We start from the raw sequence: 20,701 nt of genomic DNA on the forward strand, positions 1-20,701 counted from the left end.
TCTTTGTCCTTTCACTTTTGTTTGGGAGCTGCCTTTGATAACTTACACTGGTTGGTACATTTTAGCAGTTTTTCTGCTTTACAGTTCACCAATTTTGTACATTTTTTCCATATGGAATCCAGCAGAATCTTCTCCACCCCTTCCAAGTTTTTTGTCACCTTTTTATTGAGCAGGATGCAACATTTGTCAAATTCAAACAAACAAAAAAGCAAAATTACATCCCTTACCTTGGATTAAAGTTTCTCTTCCATGAGAGACTTGCTGAATTGGACCCATATTTTCATGGGAGAATTGTGTGCTTCATAAATTAATCTACCAGCCTTAGACTGAGTTGGTGTATGGCAAATGCCATTTGTGCCTGAACACTTGCCAGGGGGTGTGGGGTGACATTTTTTTATTGGGGTGAGTGAAGAGAAGTCTTGAGTGTGAGTGTTCAGGAAATAAGCATTTTTGCTTCTGGAGCCTCCTAATGATTAATTTTTTGTCACTAAAACAAAAAAAAAAAAAGACATCTGGACTTAGAAGATTTGGATTTTTACTTCAGTGCTGGCACTGTTTTCTTGGGGGATTTCAGAGATTGCCTGAGCAGATCACCAGCTCCAGGGAGGTTACAAAGCAATCATACACAGACACAAAGTCATTGTCGAAGTAGGCATGGTTCATAAAGTGGATTTTGGTCATTCTCTGAAATTTTTTGCACAAATGCACAAATTCTTCATGCAATTTTCAGTATCAAGTTGTTAAGAAACAGAATTAAAACACTGCCCATATGTAATTCAGTGCAAAAACACCCCTTCATGAGCTTTGCTTGTACAAAGTGGGTATTTTTAGGATCAATTTTATACAGAGAAGCTTAGCAGAGAATAGGAGGTCATTGTTGATATAAAATTCAATAACATTTTTAAGTACATGTGTTTCCCACATCTGCAGGAGATTTAAAAGGAATTTGGTAACAGTATCATGCAACAGAAATGGTACTGAAATCTCCAGGGTGGAAGAGCAGCTGTTGTGCCTGTGTTAACAGCACCTTCCTCTGCTGCAAGATCTCAGCTCTGGTTAAACCTTCCCATTAACTCCCTCACCACAGCAGGGCTGAGGGCTGGAATTTAAGGTTTCTCATATCTACAGTTCCTGGTAAGTGAAGCTGTGGTGGCACAAAGCTTCCTTAGATGCTGAATTTTCACATTCAGGTGCCCCGAGAAAAAAGATGATCTTTCAAAGAAATTGCTGTTACTATCAGTCAGCAGCTGTGGGAAGTTGGTGGTTGGATCATCCAGATGGTGCCCCTCTACAGTTCTCAACTCTTTTTACCCTTTTTAAATTTCTCTGAATTTAGAGACAATGGGTTTTTTAAGGGAGAAAGAATCATGTACCAGAATTGCCTTTCATTTTTAAAATTCTCTCTAATTTCCCAATAGTGTGCTGACCAGAAACCTGATATATTTTTCAAGGATTTGGTGGTCTGGGTTTTTTTGGTTGTGTTTGTTTGTTAAGTGTTTTTTGTTTTGATTTTCATTTTTGTTATCAGAAGAAAGTTGTTTAACTTTGATGGAAGATGTAGGATTGTCATCTTGGCCTTCAGCCTGTGTAAATTTGGAGGGAAATTCCACGTGCATTTAGAGATTGTTATTATAGATTTGTCTGCAAAGCTGGGATTTTCCTTTCCTTCAGTAGGGCAGATTAGAGCTGGTGAGGAGTTTGCTGCTTTCAGCCAAGTGGACAGGAGTTTATGATTAATATCTTTTGCTAAATGCTAGCAGAAATAAGAAATGAAAGAGGCTTCTTGACGCCTCCACCAGGAGTCATGCAATACCTGGTTTATGGATTCCTGATATTTCTTATCTTTGGGAAGCATTGAAGAACTTTGTGCTGCTGAAAGGGAGTTGCAATAATTATGTTCCTGCTCGGGTTGCTTTTGTAGTGTTTTCGGTATTAACTTGCAGGGCTGGGAGGAGTTGCTGCCTCTCAGCTGTGATTCTGCCTGTCCCCTTTGCCTCACTGAAGGTTACACACAAACCCCGTTTGTGAAGGGTTTCTCTGCTGGTTGTTGCAGCGTTCACAAATTTGGCAGCAGTGCTTTTCTCTTCTAATAGCAGAAATGAGAGTCGGGGTTTGAGAAACCCGTTTTGTTTTCTACCCTTTGGTTTGTGTCGGCAAGCGACGCTTTTTTTGGGGAATAAAAAGCCAGCAGAGGGCACTTGGTGAACAACGTTCTGTGCAGGATTCCACTTACCCAGGGACGATATTCCAGCTGTGTAACAACTGGAACGTGGGACAGTTCTGTAGGGCAGGTTTTTTGGACATTTTGGATCCATATGGAGAATAAAACAAATATTTCTTCCTCCTAGCTTCACAATAATAGATAGGACGTCCAATTCCATTGCAATGAATGCATTTGTCCTGCTGTGTTGTTAGGATTCATTTCATTTCTTCAGCACACTTATTTATCCCTCTGAAAATATAGTAGCAAATACACACCAATTAAGATCTAGCCCCTTCCTGTGATACAAATAGCTCAGAAAAAAAGTGTGGTATGAAGTCATAGAGGTACATGGTGAAGTTTGGGGTTTTTTTTGTTGTTGTTTTCTTTTGTTTTCTTGTTTAGGTTTTATTTAAACACTAGTGGTGTTATGGCCAACATGACTGAAAATGAAGTTTTGTCAGGAAGGACTTTTATCAGGCTTAGAGATATCCATGGAAAGAAACACACTGTTTCTTGGAGTATTTGTGTCTTTGCAAGCTAGCAGTACTTTATATGTGTGAATATGCACTTACTTATAATTTTTTTTCAGAGTGGGAACTTAGATAAACTCCACCTGCAAATAATTAAGAGTTGTCTTCTTGAGTCTTTTATTTGACCCGATTTTCTTTTTCCTGTGGCTTCAAATGCCCAAGGGGAAGCTTCCTTATTGAATGGGCGAGCCTCAGCCCTCAGGGGAATCAAGGAGCTGATATTGGGTTATTTTCTCCAGGGTGATTCCAGTGGTGGCCAACATCTCTGCAGAAAGAGAGAGAGAGGGGAAGAGAAGGGGCTAAACTGGGACTATTCCAAAAGCTGAAACAGAAGTTGCAGTGAGGATTGCAGCACTGATAGCCACGCGATTTCCTGCTGCATATTTAAAAATAATCACCTTCCTTGCTTGTTTTCAGTATTTTTCAGTACTCTGTTCAACTTCTGGGTGCCAGGCTGTGGAAGGACTGGCCTCAGGCTCAGCTGAACTAATGGTGAAAATTCCAGTCTGGTGGAAGGTGTCCCTGCCCATAGATGGGGTTGGAACTGCGTTACTGTCATATTTTCTAAAAAATTTCTTTGCCCACAATTCGTCTCCTGGGAAGCTGAGAAGCCTCAGAGAAAAATGAAAACAATAATTATCTGATTTGCTTCTCCTGAGTTTTGCTGCTTTAAAATGTAGTTAGAAATTGTTTATCCAACATGTGAATTGTTTTGACTTAATGACCAATCACTGTCAGGCTGTCTGGACTCTGGAAGGAGTCACGAGTTTTCATTATCATTTTTTGTAGCCTTCTGTCTGTATCCTTTCTGTATTCTTTGGTATAGTTTAGTATAGCATTCTTTAATATTATATAAGATCATAAAATAATAAATTAACCTTCTGAAAACATAGAGTCAGATTCCTTCCTTTCCTCACCTTCTCTGGACACCCTGAAAATACCACAGAATTGGAAGATCTTTAAGGCCCCTTCCAACCCAAAACATTTTAAGATTTTATGATTCTACATCAAATGTGTCCCCATTAATTTCTTGCTGATGATCTCTATGGGCCATTTCTCCCATGTCACTAAAGGGAGCTGACAGAGGAAAGCATTAACCAGTTAATCTGGCCTTGCTGTAAACTTAGAGAAATATGATCAAGCTAACTCCTGGTTGTCTCTTACCAGTGTCACTGCCAAATATTGAAAAAAAAATTAATTGGCTTTTACAACCACTCTGTGGCAATAATAATGTCCAAAGACCTGTTAAAATTTTCTTTAATGTAACATATTATCAGCCATATGCTCCTGCCATGTGGCATATGTAGGTGTGGGCCACCAAGGTACTGCAAGTGAGAGAAGTGGAGATTACTCCTTAAATGTGTGAATTGTTTTTGTGCTCCTTAGTTTTCAAAATGATCCCTCTCGTTCCCAGTGAAACTCTGGAAGACACAAGAACTGTGTGCTCCTCACATTCTGCACAGTGAGGGAACTTTCAAGGCAGACACCTCCCGTGTCATCACCCAGCCAAGGAAGGACAAGTCAAGGTCAGCTGGTCACTCAAACCTTCACTTGCAGGAAATTGGAATGGTGGTTGTGGATAAGCACTGGGAATGGCATGAAGTGCAGCTCTGGGAAAATATAATAAACAGGGACGTTTAAACATCCCAAGTGCTGCTGCAAATCTGAGTCATAAAAAAGGAGAGTTGTAAATAATTTAGAGGTCACCCAGGCTCTTCTGTAGTCACACAGCTCACACTCCTCAGTGGAGGTGCTCACACAGCACAGAGCAGCACACAGCAATAATTACATTTAAAAACAGGTGGATGATACAACAAAGAAATGTTATTTTCCCAAAAATAGCACAGTTTGTGGACTCAAGTATAAAAAGTTTATGCCATGTGAAGCATATTAAAAAAATGAAAGCATCTGAGTCTTATTCATATCATGGCTTTACAAATCAGTTTTAATGGGCTTGACTTACAGGTGATAATCTATTAACACCATTTTTTTCAGTAACTTTTCAAAGCAGCCATTAAAAATTGAGTTCTACAATTTTTTTGGGGTAAAGTTGGTAGAAATTAAATAGTATATAATCTAGCTTATATGTTCATACTGGGCTTATTACTGAAACATTTTAGTTCCATATGCAATGCACTGGATTAATTTGTGGTTTTGTGCAGTTATTACAAGGGTTTTATTTTCAAAATACACTCTGAGAATTAATACATTGGTCCATTTACATGATTGGACTCCTAATACATTTTCAGTTTATGACCAAGAAATTATGATGCTGATAGAATAAATGCCCACTACTGTGTAAAACAGTAGCTAGGAAATTTCTCCTGCTGTTGGCACAAAACAAACCCAAAACAAAGTGAGGAATCTTGGCTCAGGCTTTTGATGTGTCAACAATGTCAGCTAAAAAAAATTGTACAGCTTCAGCTTTCTCCCACTAAACCAGGGATGACTCTTTTCCAGCACTGTGCAGGGATGGTGTTGGGAAACTCCCTGAACTTGTAAAAATGCTTTGAGCTGCCTGCATCAAAAGGGCTTTGTATGGCTGGTCACTGGGTAAATGAGATTTCTGCATTAGTGTCTTCTGTGTTCTAAAGCAATTGGAAGTTTGCCTCCCTTCTGTGCTGTAAAGGAATTCCTGGTTTGGGAATAAACCAGGACTGTGCTTTGGGGCTGAAATTGCAAGGTTGCTTTAGCCATGCAGGTGTTACTGAAATGGATTTCCTTGTGTTTTAGTTTTCTTCTACTTTGTTGGAGGGTGCTGTGGAAAAAAGGCTGCAGAAGCCCTCTCTTTATTCCAGCAATAAAGGTGCATTGGGCTGGGAGCACAAGAAGGACCCTGCGCTACCACTCTGGATTCCTTAAATGCAATTTTAAGACTGCTTGCATATTTGCTGTTGCAATTTACATAACAGTTTACATTACAAAACCTATTTACATTACATCTTCAGTGACCTATCAGAACCTGATCCTCTGGGTCCCTGCAGCTCAGTTCTTGCTGCTGCCCTTGCACCACTCGTGCCCTGGCTTGGTCTCTCTTTCTCATCTCTGGCCAAGAAGCCAACTGCAGCAATTTTTGGCAGGAAAAAAGATTGCCATCAGTAAGTGTAATAATTTGGAAAATGCCATGAACCTCCTTCTCCTCTTCCCCCTCATCTTCATTTGTTTGCTCCAGATCCTCATTCTGAAAATTCTTGCTTTTAGGGAAAGAGGAACTGCTTGACCTGTGTTCTTATGCCATATCCTGAGTGTATCATGTGTAGTGATACACTTCTGATAGTCCTTTCTTCTCAAAGGGTGAGATAGAAAAAAAAAGAAGAGAAAAAATAATTAAAAACTAGGTGTGGGAATATTTTTGTTCTGGTTGGGGTTTTTTTGTTTGTTTGTTTTTTGCCGTTTCAACTTTCTTTTGTGACTCTTGTGAAAATGTCTTTCTGTACTCAAGAAGTATGGAAACATATTTTTAATTCCATGTAAAAGTGGAGAAAAATGCTGTACTTAGTATAGGCTAAATCAATATTCACACAGTGCCTGTTGATCTAGAAGGGATGAAAGGCAGAGCTGTGTGACTGATGTGGGGAGGGGAAAGAGAGGAATTGGGGGAAAGGGAGAGGTTTTAGATGTCTTATGTACAGTGTAAGTGGAATGTGCCTGGCATGAGATATAAACCCAAAATCTGGCCATAGTTTAGAAGAGAATGGCTAAGAGAAAAGGCTTAAGGAAAAGGAAAAGGCTAAAGGGAAAGGAGAAGGGAAAGGATGGAAGGATATTGTTAAAGGAAGAAGACACCCAAGTTCCACCTATACCTCCAAAAATATCCATCTACATTGGCTAAAAGATGTGACCTTGTCTTTTTTGGCCGTCAGTACTATGATTAATTAATTTTATAATTCCAGTCTGGATTGTTGCTACATACAGCACTATGTGGGAATGCAATTAGCACAGCTAGAGCAAATTAGTCCAGGATGTGCTGTTTCGACATCCCTTTGCCTTGTGACACCCTTTGCAAAGAGGAAAGTTTGCTCCCAAAATGCATTGGCTCCTGCTTTGTTTTCAAAACCAGTTTTGAATTTTTGAGTTTTTGAAATTTTGAGTTTTTGTGACACAAAACATGGAGTTTAGTTTATAAATTAGATATGGTTTGAAGTCCTTGCTCCTGACAGACTGTTTTTTTCCTGGCAGTCCTCTGGGCAGGAGCACTGCTGGCAAGGGAATTTGTCTCTAGTCTCTCTCTGCCTGCAGATCCATCAGAGCCATGTCTGGACATGTACCATCCTGTGTCCTCACACAGAGCTGGCACCAAAATGTTGAGATTGTTTAACTGAACTGCCATCCCTGGGTGGATCTAAAAGATGTCTAGATGTGGCTCTGAGGGACGTGATTTAATGGTGGACTTGGCAGTGCTGAGTTAATTGTTGGACTCAATGATCTTTTCCAGCCTCAGCTATTCTGGGATTCTACAGTTCCTGAGAAATGCTGAGCTGCTTAAGAGGCTATCAGATTTTTAGAGGTCATGGAGTCTTTGAGATGTGGCAAGCAGTCCAGACTTTTAGGGCCAACAAAACCACACAGATGTTACCTTTTAAACCTTCTAATTGCAGAGGAAATTCTCTAACTGTAGAGAACAACTGAAATACAAATAACAAACTCTTACAGACCAAGTAATTGCTCTCATCAGGATTTTTGTTTTTATTTCAGGTTTATTTCAGGTGTCTTGAAAAATACACAAATTCTGAGACAAACATTTGGAGGATGGGACACAAAAAGTCGCAGTGTGTACAATTCTTACAATCAAATCTCTCTGTCCAGTTGGACCCCAGCTGTTCCACTGAGCTGCTGTGTACTCAGGGTAGCCAAATATCAGCTGAGCTTCACTGCAGCACCAGCACAGGCCATGTGTGGGATTTTGTTTCTCTTCCCCACCATGAGGAAAGGGCCTTTAGTTAATAAATTCAAAGGTAACTGTCTCCTCTACATCCATTTTCAGCTCTGATTTATTCTGTCCCTTCCTTGCAAAAACAATCTTGTCTCTCCATTGGAAAAAAAAAAAGGTGCAACTGTTCCAAATCCAAGTGACTGAGTGCATCCCTGTGAGTCACTCCCCCTGCCCGAGGGCTCAGCCTGTTCAGTCACTGCTGGTCTCCAGCTCTGTTCTCTGGATGCTTCTTGGTTGTGAAACAGGGCTGTTGCATTTCTGGCCTGAAAAAACCTTCTGCGCTTCCTCGACGTTGTTTGTATGCAGGATCCTTTGGACCCAAGTTTTGCACGGGAGACCTCTGCTATCTGAATTATACATTTCTAGAAATAAACCCATTTTGTTTGTATAGGTATCAGTTACAATTATTCTGATGAGTTTTTAAATATATTTTTTCCTCTCCAAAGGTACTGTTTTTAAAGAAGTAACATTGTCACAGTAACGAGTTCTTATTGCACAGTTCCAGCTTAAGAATCCAGCTTTGCCACATTTCATGACAGAAAAACATAATACTGAATTCAGCCTTCTGAATTTTTTAGCTGTGGATTTTATAGTAATACATCACTTCCTTCCTCTAAGTGGATATGTTATGAACTTCTACCCTCTTTCTCAGTCAGCTTCATCCTTATGCTGAAGAAATACTACATTTTTGTGGAAAAAAAGGGTTCTTACTCATAGCCTATGACGCTTAGAAGTGAAAACAGAAGCTGAAGTTCCACAGAATCAAGTTTCACTTGGTTTCCATCCTTCCATTTCACAAAATGGGAGTGTCTTCCTACTTCCAGTTTTTGTCTGACACAGAGAGTAGTTACCCCCACTCCTCCCTTCAGTTGTCTTGAAGGACAGCAGATGAAAGGCACAAGATTTCACTAGGACCAGCTGTAATCTGATCCTGGAGTTTTGTGAGCCTTTTGTCCTGTCATTAAAGCAAACCCACACAATCCAAAATAAATTGTATATCCTGGCAGCACTAAAACTGGACTCCAAGAAACAAATGCAGAAGCAGACTTGCCACCTCAGAGTTTTGCTGCCCTTGGTTTTGTGGAACACCAGAATGTGGGAGGTGAACGCCTAATGCTTGGTCTGTTCTCAGCTCTTGGTGCTCTGGAGCAGGTGTCACACTGACCCCACAGACCTGTCCTGCCCAGAAGGGTCCTCTGGTGAGGAGAATTTCCCAAAGACAAGGGTGGCTTCCCCTGTTACAAGTGCCAAAGCCCCAGGGGGACCAGGAGGAGCAAAGAGAGGGGAAGCACAGCCAGACGTGGCACATCCACGGGGCTTCCGGAGGGAATCTGATTCTGCTCTGAAAAATTGAAAAAGAGGAAGTCAGCATGTCAATGATGGCATGACAAAAAAGTGTATTAGAAGTTTGCAGGACAGATATTTTACATTAATGCATTGAGGGAGGTTGTTTTTAAAACTGTGGATTTTGGCTCATTGTCGTAATTCTCCTTTTTTGTGTCTCTACAGAGTCCAGACAAAAAGGTCTCAAGGTACTGGGACAAATAAATTTGTCTTTTTCACAGAAGAGGTGCAAAAACTCAGCAACAATGATTGCAACTTTTCTGGATGACTGACAATCTTTGTTTAAAATTCTGAGAGAAAAGCAACAACCAGCCAGCTGTTTATTGGGAGCTGTCCCTGCCCATGGCAATGAGGTGGGAACTGGGTGATCTTTGAGATGCCTCCCAGCCCAAGCCATTCTATGATTTTAGGATGAAAATACATTTTCATTCTTCCTACTCAGGGCCTGAGGGAGATGTTTTGATTAAAAGTCCATCAATAATGGTAATAAGTATTAAAAAATCTAGGTCACACACTTTAGGTGGTGGCAGCACTGTGGGCCACTCTTGGTACAAAACCCACAACGTGGACAAAGGGCACAAATTACCCTTGGCACAGGTGGTACCTTCAACTTGTGCTGAATGCAGTACACAAGTAAAAAGAGATTTTCAACCCTTGACTTAAAAAGAAGAGAAATTTTTCCTATAAGTGTTCCAAGTCCTTCTGTGTGAAGAACAGGCTGTATATTGGTTTTTATACACCTGAGGGCTGTTCCTATTGCTGTAGGATCAGCTGTCAGTATCTCACTGGAACTAATTTATCTCTAGCCAGGGTGCTTCCCCCCTGTTCCTGGAAGGAGTTTGTGATATTCATGTGTAGAGAGCAAGTAAACATCAGGTAGTCCTCAGTAATGCTTTGAAATAAATGTAGGGTTGTAACAACAAACCTCCTGGCCTTTTGTGTCTTCTGCCTGGCACAGGCACTTTCATTTTTTTCCCAGGGAAAGTGTTAAACTAGTAGTTGGGAAAAATAATCCATGCAGCAAACAAACAGATTTGTAGCCATAGTGAAACAGATGAAAATTGTTTCTGTTTGACGTAAAAATAGTATTTGTTGATCTGGCTGACTGTGAAATGTGAGAACTGTTTCTGTATATAATGCCTTTGTTCTCAGCAGGTCATTTTAAAATTTTCCTAAGTCCCTTCTGAAATAACAGCTAATATAAAACATGTTTCCTTTCTCTCTTGCTTAAGAAAAGAAAAAAAAGTGGGGGAGCTGTGGCTGATGATTTTCTTTAAAAGAAGTTGACAACAGGAAATATATTTTCCCTTTTTGCAAAAAATTACACTTAAAAAGTTAGGGTTTTGTTCTTTCCTCATGCCCAAGTCCCTCAAAATCTGGCAGTACAAGAACCATCAGACGTCAAAGCTGTGTCTCAGTTTGTACGCCTAAAGTGAAACACTCCCCTTTTGTTTCAATAATTTATTTTCTTCCTCAATGAAAATGCCTTTTAATTATAAGAAATAGTTTATATTCAGGGGTAGTTGTCAGGAAGGTTTTGGCTGAATCAAACACATATACAACTATCTCATTTAAATACAGCCCATTTATATTTGGTTTTGAAAATCTTCCACTGCTTGTGCATTAAGAAGTTTGACCCTCAATAATTTCTGATTTCTTGTGAAAGGTAACAGCTGGAGATATTCTAATTCTGATTCTATTTGCTTTTGTAAAGTAATGTGAAAGCACATTATACCATCTTGAATTTAACTTCATGGTTTTTAAATACCTTCAGGCCAGACAGACTACCTAGCTTAGGTCTAAAAATGAATATTTCCTGTATTTTTTCAAGTTCTTTTTTGCTCATCAAGCACAATAACTGTTTTTGGTGGTTTTTTCCTTCTTCTGTGTGGTCGTGAGATAAAACACTGGAACATTTCTCTTTCTTAGTTTCTTTTTGAGTTTATAGCAGCTTAATCTGTCTGTAATGTCATAGTGTGGCTGAACTTATCACATTAAATGTAATATAATAATTACTATGTAAAGGATCATATCTTCCAGCCCGACTGAGTAAAATAAAAAGTGCTGCTGTTGATTTTATATGACAAAGTGTTATAGGTTTAATGCCAGTTTAGGATTTTGTGGCACTAATAAGAATCATTTGGCTTGCAAGGAAGATTTTTAGGAAAGAACTTACTGACAATGGTATCTAGAAGCTGGACATCCCTTCTGCATTGAGTTCACTCCAGAAGTGTTTACAAATGACCTTAGTGTAATTACTTCTCTGTAATGAATAAAGCTAGATAATAGCATCTGCACTATATTGCAATATTGCCTTTGGAGGAAATCTACCTTAATTTCCCAGAAGAGCTTATGTGGACTCATTAATCATGTTTTTCTTTTTAATATTTATTACCAAAAGGACCCCCCAGATCTCTTGACCTGGTACCTGGTACTGTAACTTTAGAACTGCCTGAGAGGAAGGTGTAGGTAGGTGGGGTTTTGTCTCTTCTGCTATAACTCAAATGAGAGGATGAGAGGAAGTGGCCTTAAATTATGTCAGGGGACATTCAAGTCAGATATTAGGAAAAATAAAAAATCACTGAGAGAGTGGTTAGAGGCATTGGAATAAGTTGCCCAGGGAGGTGGTGGAATCCCTGTCTCTGGAAATGCTCAAGAGGCTCCGGGATGTGGCACCTGGGGACACGGTTCAGGGTTGATGATGGTGGGATGGATGACCTTGCAGGTGTCTCACAGCCTTGATGATCCCGTGGTTTATTCACACCAAGGTAATTTACAAAGGCCTTAACTCCCAGAATGGAGTGGCTTCTGTTTTCCTTGCTTTTCAGTGGTTTTTATGGTGCCCATACTGAACTTGGAATTCCTGGCCCTTCAGCCTTCTTCTCCCTGCAGCCCAGGTCTGTCTCAGTGCTGGAGATGTTTTTCCCTCTCTGAGACAACTGCATTTTGCCAGGCTTAGTAAGAGAGAGCAAGCACCCCAAGTTTATTGGACTTACTCTATTCAGAACATTTTGCCAAACTTGCCAATACAAAATAAAGCACAGGATAATCACTCAGACACTGCAAGTTAAGGAGTGTTGCCTTACCAGAAGGGGAAGGTGGCTCCTCAATCCTAGGTGGAGCTGGGAAAAAACCCCACAATAATCAAGGTTAATTGTTTGAACCTAGAACTTTTTCTATTTTTCTTATAATTGACCTAAGAGTTAATGTTATTTTTTTCTACCTTTGTCAAACAAACTGAAAGTTTAAGTATGATCACAGAATAATATCAAAGACACCTTACTGATCCCAAAATTTAGATGATTGAAACATTTTGATTCTGCATTTTCAAAACATCATTTTTTTTCAATTTGAAAACTGCAAAACATTTAGCTTTGAATTTTTTTGAACAAATGTTATTTCACTTTACATTTTGAAAACATTTTTCTCTTGAGAATTATGTGCATTAAAAGAAAGATATTAAAAGGTTTATATTATTTGAAAACAATTTTTTTTCTGTTTTAAGCAGAAGTAAATCTATGTGGCTGATCATAATGAAAGTTTCCAGCTGATTTATTCAAGCAAGACACCTTAAAAAAGTATGATCTGTTTTGATGTGTACCCCTTATTTTTTTTATTTTCTTTTTCAGTTGGTCAGCTGGTCAAACTCAATGCCTCATCCTTCTGGTTGCTATGCTTCTGGGTAGCTCAAACATATTTGGCATTATTCAAACATGTGTTATGGTGTCACTCATTTTCCTAAGGAGGAAAAATAAAAATTCTTGTTGCATCTGTCCTGCCATGCCACCAGACCCACATCTTCCAGCTGCAAGGGAAAAGGAAAGCAGCAGCTGGCTGTCATTCCTCTGAAAGGGTCTGTGACCTGGACTTTGGATCCAATTGCCAGGATTAAACTTCTGCTTCACAGACCCACGTGCAAACAGTGAAATTAACTCTGCTGCTCCTCAGGGGCAAACTGGATCAAGGGCAGTACAAACCCATAAATAACCAGATGCTTAAATTTGGGGACATTATTCCTTAATGTTTCCTCAAAGGAAGGATGAAGAGGCAGGTGCCTTGCCTTTAGGAGTCCTGAAGTGCTTAACAAAAAGGATTTAACTTTTCTTTCTCATGTATTCTTCCAACAAAAGCAAGGAACAGAATGAAACTGAGTGAAAAATTGCTTTAAAAATTGAAGTAATCCCTGTCAATGGCTGCATATGGCTTATCAACAAGAAATGGTGCCCTCAGCTCACTCCTCTGTACTAAAAAAAATCTTACCTAATACATTGAGTTTAATTGTAGATTTCTTTGTTTGGTGGCTCTCAGTGTGTCTGTAGATGCAGGAATATTCAGCATCATCCCATAACTGGACATTGGAGATCTTTAAGGAAAAGTTGCCGTGCTTCATCTGGTCCAGAAAAAGGCTGGTTCTGTTGTGGAACTTTTCATCCTGGCCCTGCAGTGAATCCTGCCCGTTCTGAAAGAAGTGCACCAGCTGCGTGGTGCCAATCTGCCAGTAGAGCATGGACTTGGACAGGGCCAGCTCTCCAGGAGGGGTGGTGGTGCAAGGCAGAACCACAGTTTCTCCAACAAATGCATGGCATGTGGCATCCAGCTGACCTGGAATAAAACCCAGACAGCTCCATCAGCAAGCAGCAGAGATAGAGGCACCAGGTTTCCTATAATTTGGCTTCACCACAAAATTATTGCCACTCTCCCTCCCAAATTCTGCTGTTTCCAGCCAGGAGGGCCATGTGTGCTCAGAGCCCAGCCAGCTGTGCAGCAGGACAGATGTTGATATGTGCAAGTTGCCTCCACTTTGTGGCTTTTGCTTGAGCTTGTTTCCCCTTAGCTGGTGATCTTCCAGCTTTTGGGAATCTCAGTCTTTGGGGTTAGGTGTCTGATTTGATTTTAATTAATAGGTCACTTCACAAGAGGAAAAGGGGATGTGGGGAAGTGGGGGTGGGCAGATATGATGAAACAAGTTCTGGCTCTGTAGGAAGTCTGGCTGAAAAAAAGGAGAAGTGTGAAAACAGTGCTAGACCAGGAGAAAAATGCTGGATGAGTTTGGTCTCCCACAACTCCCATTATTTGACTACCAGATCACAATTCCCAGCTTTTAAGCAGTGTGCTGGGGGCTCCCATCCCCCTTCCCCTGCAAAATCTTGCAGAGGGTCTGACAGAAAAGAGCTTTTTTCTGGAGATCTGGCTTGGTGCACTCTTGCTGATCCCTGTCTGGTGGTCTCTCATACTCTTTGGTGTTAATTTCCAGCAGCCAGAAAGAAGAGTCTGTCATTCCCACTTTAGAGAAATGGTTTTTCCAAGACCTTGGGGAGACTTGGTTGGTGTCCCTGACATCAGGCAGAGGTGTTACCAACCTTCCCAACCAATTCTGGCACATGCAAGAGCCAGGATGAAGGAATCCTGCAGGTGGGCAAACAGGGGCACAGGCAGGGCAGGCAGCCAGCTGCACCCCAACTACACACACTGTTCATTTCATAACTTTGGTGCCAATTATCTCTATAAATCCTTCCAAGTTAGCTGAAAACATACTAAAACTTGCAAAAATGGGTGAGTCTGCCACTAATAGGTAGAACAATTCCTATCAGATTGTAGTGCCACATTTTCTAGGGAGACTGGGTAATAAAGAAGGTTTTTATGTATTTATAAAGGATGAACAACTAGGTATTTCCAGCACAGAATGTGGGCTTAAATTAGCACTCTGACCAAACCTGTTGCATGAAATAATATTATAAATTAAATGCAGATTATTGAATTTGGATGAAAAAGTTATTCCCAGCACGGAGCAGAATAAAAGCAGTGCGAGTCTGTGATTGCACCAAAAAGAAAAGCTAAATTCATTGTGAAACAACTCAATCTGCTTCCATGGCCAATGTTTTGTGAAGCATAAGGAGCAAGTAATTGGACTCAGTATTGAAATAAATATTCTTGGTTGCAGTTGGGTCACTCCTGTGTTCCTGGCTTGCATCAGCTCTCCACATGTCAGGCTAAAGACCAAAGAGAGTCCCAGTTTCCCCTTGAAGTCAGTGACATCAGCCATAGCTCAGCTTGTCACATGCTCAGGCCTCTGTTTCCATATCAATCAGCCTTCTTTGGTGTCACACTGTTTATCCAGACATGAAAGCAGAAGGAAAAACACCATCCAGACAGCTGAATCTCAGAGCCAAGTAAACATCTTTGGTTATAACTCTGTCACCACACATCTGCTTTTCTTTGTTTTCAGAGTTTTCAGCTGAAAATCCCAGCCCAGTTTGCCCAACAGTGTCAACTTTTAGCTGAAAAAAACACATATCCCAAGACATTTCTCTGGTTAGTGGTGGAAGGAGAAACCCCTTGTTGTGTGGTGAGCTGAGCCACTCAGTCATTATGCTTTGGGCATGACAAAAATTCCTTCACAGGGTGATCAGACCTGGGAGTAGGCTGCCCAGGGAGGTGGTGGAATCACCAGCCTGGAGGTGTTTAAGGAAAGACTGGATGTGGCACTCAGAGCCATGATCTGGCTGACAAGGTGATGTTTGGTCATAGGTTGGACTTGATGATCTCAGAGGTCTTTTCTATCCTAATTGATTCTGTGGTTCTGTAATTTTCAGAATGTATCAGTTGCTGACCAGGTTCTGCTTCTCAAAGGGCACTTGAATGATAACAAAGCTCAGCCTGCCCTGTACTGTGCCCTTCCTGCCCCAGCATCTCACCTGCAATCCCAGGCCCTGCCATTAATGACACACCCAGGCAGGGCCATCAGCTGTCCCCAGCACACCTCAAGGGGCCACTGCTGGATGAAGGAGGGGAGGGAGCAGCCTGAGCCCCTTCTCTGAGCTGTTTGAGGAAATGTTGGAACCCTGGATGCTGAGAATTTAAAACTTTCTGTGCTGAAAGGCACAGAACCTCAAGGGAACACTGCATTTGACCTGAGGCCATGGAGAAGGTTTCCAAAATTGACAGAGCAGGGATTATGGGTGTGCAGTTTGATTAGAAGTGTGTGATATCACAGGGTGGGAAACTCAGAGATTAAGGGTTTAGAATACAGTAATATATAAAAAGCAAGATGGAGGTTTTAGGACTGTGGCTGGTCCTCCTTCACCTTCTTCTCCCTGGGTTTGGGTGGTTTTGTGTAATTGGATAAAAAAGTCCCCATTGTGGGCACGGGTGGTTGGTTATTGGGTTAAAAGTAAAAATAATTTAGGTGTAATTTCTTAATTAGACAGTTTTTCCTTGAAAGACCTTGTAGAGAGAGAGATACGGGGCCATTTTATAGCTTGTTAGTAGAATGCTGTAGAACTCATGACTTGTAAGATTGTAATATAGATAAGAAATAATAAACATTTGAGCCAGAACACGAAATACCATCTCCAGTGCTTTCATCCTGATCCTGACAGGGAAGGGCTGTGCTCAGCAGTGTCCCCAGGGCAAGGCCACGTGTGAAAGCAGATTGTGGTTCTGGCTGACCCTGACCATGGTCAGGAAACCACAGAGGGAGAGGAGCGTGCCTGAGGCTGCTGCAGGGGGTTGGCAGGCAGGGCAAGAAAGGAGCCTCCAGAGGAGGAGGGAGAGAGACTTTCCTGGTGGGAAAAGTCCTGTCTGCAGGGTGCTGTGAGGAGAGAGAGTGCTTGCAATGCTCGGTGTTGCACTTGGATGAAGAAAAGTTGATAAACAGAGCTTGTAGTTCCATTCAGAAAAATGGACAATAAGGATTTTCCTAATGAGCAAAGGAGGGAGGAAGGGTGTGGGTCCTACCTGCTGGCTGTGGACACCTGTACATTTGATACTGGTTTTGGAAGTGCACCTATTTCCTCTTGATTCTTTTCTGAAGGTGGAGGACACCAGTATTTAGCACATCTGAGCTGAGCCATACCCATTCCCTCTCCTCCAGGACATGTTGAACAAACCTCATAACACTCGTGATGACTCCATGAACACCCACAGGGTCCATCCCACCCTGCCCTCGCTGCTTCCAGCTGGGAAAATCAGGGCAGAAGGAGGCAAAAAAGGAGGTAAAAAAGGAGGCACTGCTGAAGCTGGCTGGGATAAGAGCAGGTGACTGAAATCTGCTGTAAGGAGTAATTTAATCAGCCCACAGCTGCAGAAAGTCTTTTGTAGATGGGGAGAACAGACTTCTGGGGCCAAATCAAGTATGAGGTCATACAGAAGCCTGTCTTGAGAAGAAGAGTGAAGTCCTGTGGAAGCTGGTGGTGCTGGTAAAGCTTCCCTCTGAGGCTGTTGCTGCAGCAGGAGATGTGGAAGCAGGGAATTCCTGGCCAGAAAACTGAAGTAGTTGTGGTGGCAGCTGCTGCTGAGGTATGTAAATCAGGATTAATTGTGCTCATCTTGCCTACCAAGTAAGCTTTGCACATGGAAGGGGCAGTTTTCCATCTTGGAGATGAATGTTGCCACACAGCTTTCACTTGCAGTTGTGAGGCTTGAATGGAAAGTGGGATGAGCTTATTTTGTGGATCCTTTTTAAAAAAAATTATATGTTTTAAATATTGCTGAAATGTTTAAGCCTATTAAGATGAAGTTGAATGTGACAATTTAGCCAATCTGTAAGATTCCTGTAATGAGAAAACACTCCTGCTTCAGCGATTGAAGTGTGGTGTAGGGAAGCTCATGAAAATTGGGCTTTTTTTGTTCCTCCCTTTTGTTCCACCCTGTTTTCCAGGTGAAGTGTAGCATCCTTAACCACCACAGTGTCTGGCAAATGTGAGGACTTCTGGGCAAACAGAGGAGTCCTGACCACACACAGAGATCTTACTGCTGACTTTAAATGTCAATAAGGAAACTACATCTTGTATGAAGTTCTCACAACAACTTGTACTAGTTTATTGTTTTCATAGGGAAGATGGTATCTAATTCATGTAATGTCAGAAAGTCAACTCTGCTAGAACTAAGCAGATGCAAGATGGTTTGGGGTTGTAAAGGATGAGACTCCAAATCATCTTTAACATTATTAAAATGATGGGGTGCTTTTAAGGATGTGGCAGGATAAACTTTATAGGTAAATGTTTATGGGTCTGAAACACCTTAAATTTGAAAACCACTTCTTTTGGATACAGAAGTTTATCTGAGGGTTACGACCTGTACTCACAAACCTTGGATTGTGATGAAATATATGCAAAGCAATGCATTCATTTGTTCTGTTTTGCTCCAAGATTCTGCTTGCAGCTTGTGTGTTTGCACATAAATGCCTCTGCAAATTCCTAGGTGTGCACTATGTAATATTTACCTCTGGGCAGAGAAGCAAGCAGTGAGCAGGCAACCATCCAGAGAGCAGTCTCCCTAATTGAGGAGAGAGAAGAGAGAAAGGTCAGATGCTTTATTAGGTTGCTAGAGCAGAGATCAAAGACCTTTTCCCTGGTGTAATTTATGCCATCTTTCCCAGCTCCCTCACCTGTGAAGGTAATTTGGATATGAAGCTGGATGGGTTACAAACCCTGGCTTGTTTTGCCATCTAGATTTGGTGTGGGTTTTATCTGCTGCCTGTAGAGCTGAGGTTTCTCAGTGCTCATGATGGGACAAGGCTTCATTTGCCAACACCAGCCCTGTACTTTCCTCTTGCCTTCACATATAGGCAATGTTAATTGCATCTGTATCGTCATAGTTTGAGCTTGAGATTATTTTCTGTAGGTAATTAAATGAAATTCCTTCTGCTCCCAAACTTCAGCTCCTTCACAGCCCAAGGAAAAGCATAGCTTACCATTTCATTTTTTTGCCTCCCAGCCCTCGGGAATCTGTCCCTGTCAGGAGCTTCACCAGACACTTCAGCTGCTACTTGTGTCTCTGCAAAAGAGTGAAAGGCTTTTAATTTTTGTTAGAAGCATCCCTTATAAGAGAGAATAGGTTATTTACTGGTACTTCATTTGCTGTTTTCTTTCACTTTGTGTATGCAAAACGCAAGGTGTTGTATAGTTGCTGGGTATATATGATTTACAGTCTGTGTTTGTATGTGTGTTTGCTTTTGCATACACTCTTGCAATACAAAGAATGTGTTTTCCTGTGTAGGACGGATGTGAGTCACAAGCCCTGCACTGACTAGCCCTCAGCTCTCAGCCTGGTGAAGGGATTTTTGTTCTACAGCCAGCTGAGAGCAAAGAAAGTTGAGAAACTTGATGGGTGTTGTATTCATCAGGAGGTGTAGGCACCATCCTGCAAACTGCTAAATACCACCAAAGCTGTACATCTTCCAACAAATAATGAGCCTGTAAGGAAAATGAAAAGAGTTTCTTTGAGGAGGCTTTTAAATCAGGTACTTTCTCAGGAAAACAATCCAAAATGGAGCAGGAGTGGAGATGGGAATGAATGTGGAGTTTGGGATTCCTTTTGCCACCCTCATAGGATCCCGTAGATTAAGGAGTACAAATAGCTGAGTGATTCTTCCTCTCTGTGTGCTCCAGAGATGATTCTGATGGTGGAAGCAGTGGTTTAGCCAAGGTTCTCTTCCCCCTGAGGAAGCTCTGTGTGGGCAAGGTGCTGCTGCTGTTCTCCTGGCACAGTGTGGCTTCCTGGGGTGAGCAAGATCTGGATTTGTGTTCTTCACTCTGTCCTCATGGCCAAGCCCTGCTTATGAATTGTTCAGCAGCCCCTTCCTGATACCCAGTGCAAACCATCTGCCATGGTTGGCTTCTTTGACATTAACAGTGTGTCCTGCCTGTCTCTGCTGGACTCCTGTGATTACCTCCCTCCCCACTGAGGAGGTTAATGTTTTGGGCAAGGGTAGACATTTATGGAAGTTTATTCTATATTGGTTTATTTCCTGCCTCCCTGTTGTCAATGAAACTGATGGCCACTCCTACCACAGAATCATTTAGGTTGGAAAACACCTCTGAGGTAGTCTAACCTTTGTCTGCTCACCACTTTGTCAGCCAGACCAGAGTGCCACCAGTTGTTTCTTGAACACCTGCAGGGCTGCTGACTCCACCAGCTCCCTGTGCAGCTCACTCCAATGCTTAACCACCCTTTCTGTCAGAAATTCTTCCTGATATCCAGCCTGAACCTCCCCAGGTGCAGTTTGGGGCTGTGTCCTCTCATCGTGGTTGCCCATGACAAGAGTTTTTCTGTCCTCTCAGCTTTGTGCAGATGTTCCATTCCATGTAAAGCTGCCAGAATACCAGGAGCAAACTTGTTCTTCTGGACCAGGGTTCCCCAGCAGCCTCTCCTGTCAGGCAGCAGTGAGGTCTCTTCCCATGATGAAGGTGTCTGCCGAGCAGCTGGGCTCTGTGGTATTTGTGGCTGTGTCCACTCTCTCTGTACATACAGGTGCTCCTTATGATGATCTCCTTATTCAGAAACAGCTGAAAATTTTGGCATGTGTGGCCAGCTAACAGGCCTTTTTAAAGGTGGAATGACAGCAGACAGGAATGACCCACAAGGCAGAGCCCCTGGAAGTTGTATCATTCTTCTGGAGGGACAGTCACTTTCTGACACTTTTGATTGTGACTCCAGGAAAACCAGGGTGGCTGTTCCAGCATAGCTGGTTTGTTTGTGTCAACTTGGCTTCCTCCCACGGACTCCCTGTGGAGTTTCTGGTTCTCAGAAATGCCTCTTCGGAAGTTTTGGATTGGGGAGTGACCCAGATCGGAGTTAAGATACAGAATTGTGTCTGAATTGTGCATGTTGAGCTCTCTTGCCATCCACGTGCTGGTGTTACTTCCCTACTGGAGTTAAGCTTCTGCATAAAGAGAGCCATGCAAGTCT

General features: G+C 41.8%; 1 protein-coding gene and 1 long non-coding RNA gene across 3 annotated transcripts in view; one reads left to right on the top strand and one right to left on the bottom strand.

The window, feature by feature from the left end:
* The first annotated feature begins 3,858 nt into the window (after window positions 1-3,858).
* LOC135293041 (uncharacterized) lies at window positions 3,859-18,200 on the top strand. Its single transcript, XR_010355194.1, has 5 exons — window positions 3,859-4,259; window positions 7,429-7,502; window positions 9,176-9,363; window positions 16,884-17,308; window positions 17,670-18,200. It is a non-coding gene; the product is annotated as an uncharacterized LOC135293041 (long non-coding RNA).
* Window positions 7,393-20,701, bottom strand: part of LOC135293028 (V-set domain containing T-cell activation inhibitor 1-like) — a 31,621-nt gene continuing 18,312 nt past the window's right edge. For both annotated transcript variants that reach the window (XM_064407037.1, XM_064407043.1), the window contains 5 exons: window positions 18,705-18,787; window positions 18,234-18,286; window positions 13,271-13,612; window positions 12,097-12,132; window positions 7,393-9,008 (listed from right to left, as the gene is read on the bottom strand). In XM_064407037.1, the coding sequence (XP_064263107.1) occupies window positions 8,905-9,008; window positions 12,097-12,132; window positions 13,271-13,612; window positions 18,234-18,286; window positions 18,705-18,712 (543 nt within the window). In that variant the 5' untranslated portion in view covers window positions 18,713-18,787 and the 3' untranslated portion in view covers window positions 7,393-8,904. The remainder of the gene's footprint in view (window positions 9,009-12,096; window positions 12,133-13,270; window positions 13,613-18,233; window positions 18,287-18,704; window positions 18,788-20,701) is intronic.

Source organism: Passer domesticus, chromosome 2 (genome assembly GCF_036417665.1).
Source record: "Passer domesticus isolate bPasDom1 chromosome 2, bPasDom1.hap1, whole genome shotgun sequence".
Classification (NCBI taxonomy): domain Eukaryota; kingdom Metazoa; phylum Chordata; class Aves; order Passeriformes; family Passeridae; genus Passer; species Passer domesticus.